At 36.4% G+C, this 7,369-nt stretch overlaps 1 protein-coding gene across 2 annotated transcripts in view; it reads left to right on the top strand.

The window, feature by feature from the left end:
* The window catches only part of LOC105569016 (furin-like protease 1), a 227,624-nt gene that overhangs the window by 196,006 nt on the left and 24,249 nt on the right, over positions 1 to 7,369 (top strand). For both annotated transcript variants that reach the window (XM_012025135.1, XM_012025133.1), the window contains exons 6-9: positions 2,400 to 2,817; positions 3,166 to 3,283; positions 4,334 to 4,415; positions 5,017 to 5,227. In XM_012025135.1, coding sequence (XP_011880525.1) covers positions 2,400 to 2,817; positions 3,166 to 3,283; positions 4,334 to 4,415; positions 5,017 to 5,227 — 829 coding nt within the window. The remainder of the gene's footprint in view (positions 1 to 2,399; positions 2,818 to 3,165; positions 3,284 to 4,333; positions 4,416 to 5,016; positions 5,228 to 7,369) is intronic.

Below are 7,369 nucleotides of genomic sequence, written 5' to 3'. Positions count from 1 at the left end.
ATATAGATGTACTATATAACATTAACTTCACTTATACATGTAACATTATATCATTTAATAATTGTACATTTATTAAGTATCAATTTTTTAAATTCTGATTTGTATGCTTTTAAAGGCATTATACGAGTAATCGAAATCTATATGTGATATAATATTTTTACTTTAGATGTGGCAAAATTGCAAGATAAAACGATTAAAAATTGACGCAATATAATACCTTAATATAATATTCTTATAATAGCTCTGTAAATACTCTGTTTTAAAAAACGCGATAAATTACGTTACATCAATATTTAAGACTCAGTACTGATGTATCAAACCATTACTTTGTTCCGACAACTGTTTAGCTTTGTTATACATATCTAGCTGAACGACAATTCCCTTTGTAGCATATTATATACTATCTCCGACTAAGGTAAATACGTATGGACTGGCTCAGAATTCTCTTTGGGGCCTGTTATCAGGTTTGATAATCTCATCCTTTATGTCGACAGAATTGTAACTAGCTATAGAATTCGTATGCACATATTCTATGGAATTGCATAAGATGTATGCACCTTACGAGTTATTATCAAATTAAATTAATCCACCTGATTTACTCATAGTAATTTGTAATTTGATGTTGTATTTTATTATCCTAAATCGGTTACAATGATAACCTTTTTCTACCTAGCAAAATTATCACGTAGAGAATGATTTTTATAGCGCAAATATATTTTATCATGTTTTTAATTATAATTTGCACTTGGAAACTTAAAATATATTAATTTGGTGCAAATTGTATACAATAATTTTATATATTTAATATAGTCAGTTAACAATTGTTGTATAGATTGAATTTAGCTGCCTGATACAGTTAGGCGGATACCTTATCACTTTACGATCAAATAGCTTTACTGATCAAAGGCTTGAACACTATATTGCTGAATTAGTTAACGTCGAGCCTCAAAGAGAGTTCAGAGTTCGCGGTCACGCCTAGTGTACCTTAGTACCGGACGGCTGGTCTTATCACGAAATACCTAGCTGGACCTCCGGATGCGACAAAAAGTGCACCTGTAAAACTAAGCAATACGCTTCATAGTATGTACCACAAAAAGTGTCATGCAAATCCCGAAATACTCGTAAAAGATTCGTGATTTAACCAATAATAAAATCTGCATATGTGACTACAAATCTACTTAAGCTCTACTGTTTTCTACGACAGTGAACTTAAAGCTGAATTCTTAAGAAATTCTTAGAATGTATTGTGTTTCGCATAATCGGGCATGCGTTATTAATCTTTTATGTGCGATCTTGCCGAAGATTAGAAACTCTGTTGCCAAAATTCCCTTTTAATCTGTGACACGTACAAAACGCAGGCGTGTTTCTCGTTACGAGTTTAAGACACACAATTCAGCTTCGACCTTACGGAGACCATTAGCGCTAAACACTCAGCCTCATCGACTTCCTAACAATGGTTTCGTTCCGAATCATCTACTATTGTGTGTCTACGGGCGCACAGAAAGCGGCTTTAACATGCAAAGTGTCTCAAACTTCTAAAGCGCCTTAAGCGTTTCGAGCACCTTAAAGCCAAGTACCAGAGAAAAAAAGTCAATCGCGTCTAGAGTATTATCCAGAATGGGGTAAACCCAGATTTGTTTGTTAGTTTGAAGCAACGAATACGTTTGTTAGATGTCCCTGTTTCACATCTGCGGCCTAAAATTGCTTGAACGCGTGTTACAATAGCTTTCTAAATATTCATGCATTACGACTGTCTTAAAATTTTTAAGAGATTGCATTGCTATAGAGTTTAATATACACTACCGCTCATAATTATTCAAACGATAAATATTTTACTTTACCCTGATATCTCATACTTTTGTTAACACAGATAACACTTGATTAGAATAATAAACTGTTTTTATACAATAGTGTATAAGTCGTAATTGTACGTATACTAAATTTAAATTATTAAAACAACATTTGAATTATCTCCAATTATCCAATTATCTTGAAAACATTATAGTATTTTTTAATTAATTAAAATCTGTATTTTCTAAACAAAGAGGACATATGGAAGAAGTTGTAAGAGGCATGGAATAAAATATCAATAAAAATAATGATGAAATTAGTTCGATAAATGCAAAAAGCTTGTATAATAATCAATGCAAAGAGTACGCATATTGATCAATATTATTTAAATAAGAATTAACAAATAATCTTTTTTAAATAAATGTTATTATATTATATTATGGACTTATCATAAAGCTTGTAGACTAAAATAGTTTTCATCGATAGATATTATTTTTTCTCGGATGTAATCTTCTATTTTTTCAAGTTCGAATAATTATGGACGGTAGTGTGTGCATATATAGTAGCCTCTTTGTGAAGTAAAGTAAAAAACCTTTAAACACTGTTAGGGTCGCAACGGCAAAGGTTCGATCTTCGTGTGGGCGTCCGGAAACGGCGGCCGGGACCACGATAACTGCAATTGTGACGGCTATACCAATAGTATCTGGACACTGTCGATCAGTAGTGCGACAGAGAACGGCCTTGTGCCCTGGTACAGCGAGGCGTGCTCGTCCACCCTCGCTACCACATACAGCTCGGGCTCTACGGGCGAGAAGCAGGTCGTCACTACGGATCTGCATCATCACTGTACCAGCAGCCACACTGGTACGTCCGCATCGGCGCCGTTAGCTGCCGGCATTTGCGCCCTCGCCCTGGAAGCGAACAGAGATCTCACCTGGAGGGATATGCAACACATCGTAGTCAGGACCGCCAAACCTGCGAACCTGCAGGCACCCGATTGGGTGGTCAACGGCGTCGGTAGAAACGGTGAGTAATAAGAAGAAAATTCTTGATAGAGAGAAAAAGATTTCCTAAAGAATAAACGTGTATAATCTTCATACGAACAAAATTATTTGTTACGTGTAGCGATAAAGACAGCTCAATCACAAAAATTTCAACCTTTACACAGATGCTAAGTGTACAATAATATATATTCAATTTCTTTTCTTTCGAATATTTCAATAAATTCGTTGGTGATTTAACATAGAAGAGCCTACGTAGAAAGAAAATTACTTCGAAAATAAATCCAAAGTTCTAATTTAGATGATAAAATTCATTGATAAAGAATGAGATGGAAAATCGTTTCATTATTGCCTTCCAATTTCTGTTTAACAGTGAGCCACAGCTTCGGTTACGGGCTGATGGACGCCACTGCCATGGTACGCTTAGCGAGAAAGTGGAGAACCGTCCCGGAGCAACACAGATGCGAAGTATCGGCGCCACATACCGGCAGGTAAGTGATCACGAGTTACAAGCTGGTAAATAAATAATAGGAATCTTGAAAGCCCTTTTTTATACGAAATATCGACACACGGAGGAAAACGTTCCATTATACAAAGTACCATCGGCTTTAAGAAAAATGCTCGAAGGTGAAGCAAATCGAGATTTGATTCGACCGTATAGATCGCTATCTGCCCCTTGGGGGAACGAACATGTCTCTCGCAGATTACAGATTCGTTCGGGCATGTCGGCTACCGTCAAGCGGGCTTTACTCGTCTGAAATTGCACTGGAAATCACGTGTAATGCGCCGTTTACATTGTCGAGGATTGTAACGAATGAGGACAAATCGCACGTTGTGTTGAACGAACATTTACATAACTTAAAATGTAATCATTTTGAAATTGTGCTCCTCTAAAGCCACTGAACACATAGAAGCCGTAGTCAAAATTTTATGTACACAATAATCCTGAAAAGTTTACTAATAAACGGATAATTGTAAATTATCAACGTGATTTAACACTTATTATTTTATCGCTTAAAAATGATATTTCCACAATTATTTTACCGTTCTGATAACGCTTATCAGTGTTTTATTTATTGTATATATTAATATACAATAACATTAAAAGAACTTTTATCTTATATTAATATAGTGGAAAATCCTCTATTATGAGATAGTAGGTTTCCAACGTCCAAATTCAATCACAAATCTTTTCTCATAACGATTACACGATCTAACAATAAATTTTCCACTAAATAAACCTCATATCAAGGACAATAAATTTATGGTGGAACAGTTGATGCCTATTAATTTTGCAGAAACATAAAGATTATAAAATAAGACAGTTATGTATAGTATATCAAGTTATAACTTGATATAAAAATATTACTGTTTAAAGTGCATTCGAGAAGTAGCACAGTTCGAAGGATATAAAAGTATTTAACAAATAATTCGCAATTGACCGAATTACTCGAGTGATGATTTAACGACAAAGGGGTTAAAAATACTCGCGAAAAATTGTATGTGCTTGACACTTGACCCAAATTTTGTCTACTTTCTAGGACGATACCGCCAAAGAGCCAATTGGTCCTCGACTTACATGTCAAGGAGTGCAGCGGTGTTAATTTCCTCGAGCATGTTCAGGTAAGTTGAGCATGTCATTCACAAGTGACATCGGCTAATTAGCGAATTTCGTGTCGGCTACGAGAAACACAAACTCCGACTGCATTTCAAGGACGAAATGTTTCGCCGGTTGGCGCTGAATTTTACAGAATTTTATTTACTTTTCGTCTGAGTAAACTAATTTGTTTGTCATCGTTTTACAGTGTCTATAGAAAACTAAGGCAAACTGTAACTCATGCTAAATAGTTATTTAATTCTCGCCAAATTAACTTAAAGTATATTAATGACTGCGTCTGCCGGCGAAATGTAATTACTAGATACGGTGCAGATCTCGTGTTAAAGAAACTAAATGAATTAAGTTAATTACTCTTATAGAATTATTAGTTACACGGCACAAAATTACCTCGTAAAATCTACGCCTGATTTATTCTCTCCTTTTTTAGACGATTAGCAGAGTTAAGTGTATATATAAAGTTATTAATCAAATATTGTGATACCAATCTTGAAAATTTGGGTCAAGTTTAGGTTTGTGTGCATAAAGATCTGTACAGCAAATCGTAAATGTTAATAAGAAGAAATACATACGATCGATGATAAAGACACAATGATGCGCTTGTCATAGGCGAAGGTATCGCTGATGGCAGTGAGACGAGGGGATCTTCAGATACAGTTAACGTCTCCTCAAGGTACGAAGAGCACTCTTCTCGCTAAAAGGCCGCACGATATTTCGAAGGCCGGTTTCAGCCAATGGCCATTCATGTCTGTGCACACGTGGGGAGAAAGGCCGCACGGTACCTGGAAATTAGAAATTCACAATGAGGGTCGATACCTCGGTAAGTCGATTACATCTTGTATTTCGCGTTATCGCATCGTCATTAAAGAATGCTTAATTAATAGTAACGAGCGACCTACGCAACATTAATTGGCGCAATAACAGAGATTATCTGTGTCTTTGATATGCCACGACTTTCATTGCTAGTAACTAATAACCAATTAAACTGAACTAATTGAAATAATAATTTTAATATATCGTTACAAATAATCTGCTCAATTGTCGAAGAGTTCTTTGGCTTGAAATAATTCTTTAAACAGATATTAATTAAAATTATTTGTAACATTAGAAAAACTGTGTTTACCGTCCTGACAAAATTATTTCAAGCTAAATAATTCTTTAAACAAATATTAATAAAAATTATTTATAACATTAGAAAAACCGTGTTCTCCATCCTGACATAATTTCTTTCACTAATATCAAAATTTAGAAGTTCTGTGATTTTCAAATTAGTTAGTTTTACACAATTTTTTACAGCAAGAAAATGATCTATTTACAACATCGAAATGTCAGATCACGATCTCCTTCTAGATAGAAAAGGATTAATTTGATTAATTAGTACTTTGCTGAAATGTAACTAATCAAATTAACTGATAAACATATGAACATTTTAATATTCTCTATTGTGTAAAATTCTCATTAAACTTTAAAAAAATTTTTTTTCTTTAAGGATTTCTTTCAATCGTAACATGTGGAACACATAGAATGCAATTATATGAAAATCGTTATGCGAAATCTTAGATTCAAACGTCAAAGACAAAACACTTTGTAGATTACGCCGGCATTAAAGTTTTTTCTTTAAGCATAGGATTTCTTTCAATTGTAATATGGAATACACAGAATGCAATGACATTCATATGAAAATCATTGTACGAAATCTTAGATTCACACGTCAAAGACAAAGCACTTTGTAGATTACGCCGGCATTAGCTCCTGCATTAATTTGATTAATTAGTACTTTGCTGAAATGTAACGAATCAAATTAACTGATAAATGTTTCAAGAACATTTTAATATTCTCAACTGTATAAAATTCTCGTTAAACTTCTTTTTAAGTTTTTTTTCTTTAAGGATAGGATTTCTTTCAATCGTAATATGGCACACACAGAATGCAGTGACATTCATATAAAGATCATTATGCGAAATCTTAGATTCAAACGTCAAAGACAAAGCACTTTGTAGATTACGCCGGCATTAGCTCCTGCATTCGGAGATGCCCTTCGGTTGATTTAAATTTCAAATAGAATTCTACCTTGTTCGCCGCAACAATAGTTCCCAAGCGCCTTAGTAGCGCCTTCATAAGGTCACGGTTACCAAGTTCCCCTGTCAGCTGCATCTCCCAGTCGAAAATGTCCGCAAGAAATTCGCTGACTTATCTATTTCTGGCTTACATCGAGAGAAATATCGTAGAAGAAATCTATCTCGATGCGCTACAATTATCCGTGATATTCTCGCGAGCTTCATTATACTCCTCGAACAATTGTAAGCCGTATGACAAAGGATTAACCGATTCATACGCGTGACATCCGGACGGAATGGCTTAGACATGTCTAGCATTGCATGCGCATCCTGCGATCCGATGCCGAGTTGGTGTTCAGCCCCGCGAGATCCTTCGAGATCCGCCGCATTCTCGTAGCCCCCTCCCGTCGGGGGCGCAGCCGAGAAAGCTCTTACATAAGACCCATTCGCGCGCGATCGCCTAAGAAGTTGCATTATCTCCGGAGGCGGATAATTGCCGGATTCTAGCTGCAGGGTCCTCCCGCAAGCCCACCTACTTATCCCTAACGGCAAATAGCAGCCGAGGCATTTCACCGTGCAGCGACGTATGCAGCCGATCTCGAGTAAGGTGCAAGCGTTAAAGCCACTTCGAACTGCTTCCGCGTCGGCTCATCAAGGCCGATGGCTACGTAAACTTCCTTATGCGCTTATGCACCGCCGACCTATATCGCTGTAGAGCGCATCCACATCCATTGTCGCGAATTTCCGGAAGGCGGGAGGGTCGTGGGGATATTCGAGACACTGTTAAACCATCTCAGTGTTAATGCTGCTACAAATATTCTGTGGATACGTCGCGTAGTCTCCGAATGCGACGTGCTTGCGCGTCGTCGAACAGGGACCTCTAAGAGGGATATCCTTGCTAATCC

The sequence above is a fragment of the Vollenhovia emeryi genome, unplaced genomic scaffold (genome assembly GCF_000949405.1).
Source record: "Vollenhovia emeryi isolate VEMERY1.0 unplaced genomic scaffold, V.emery_V1.0 DF939126.1, whole genome shotgun sequence".
In the NCBI taxonomy this organism is placed as follows: Eukaryota; Metazoa; Arthropoda; class Insecta; order Hymenoptera; family Formicidae; genus Vollenhovia; species Vollenhovia emeryi.
The sequence above is the reverse complement of the archived record's forward strand: the minus strand, read 5'-3'. Positions and strand labels throughout refer to the sequence as shown.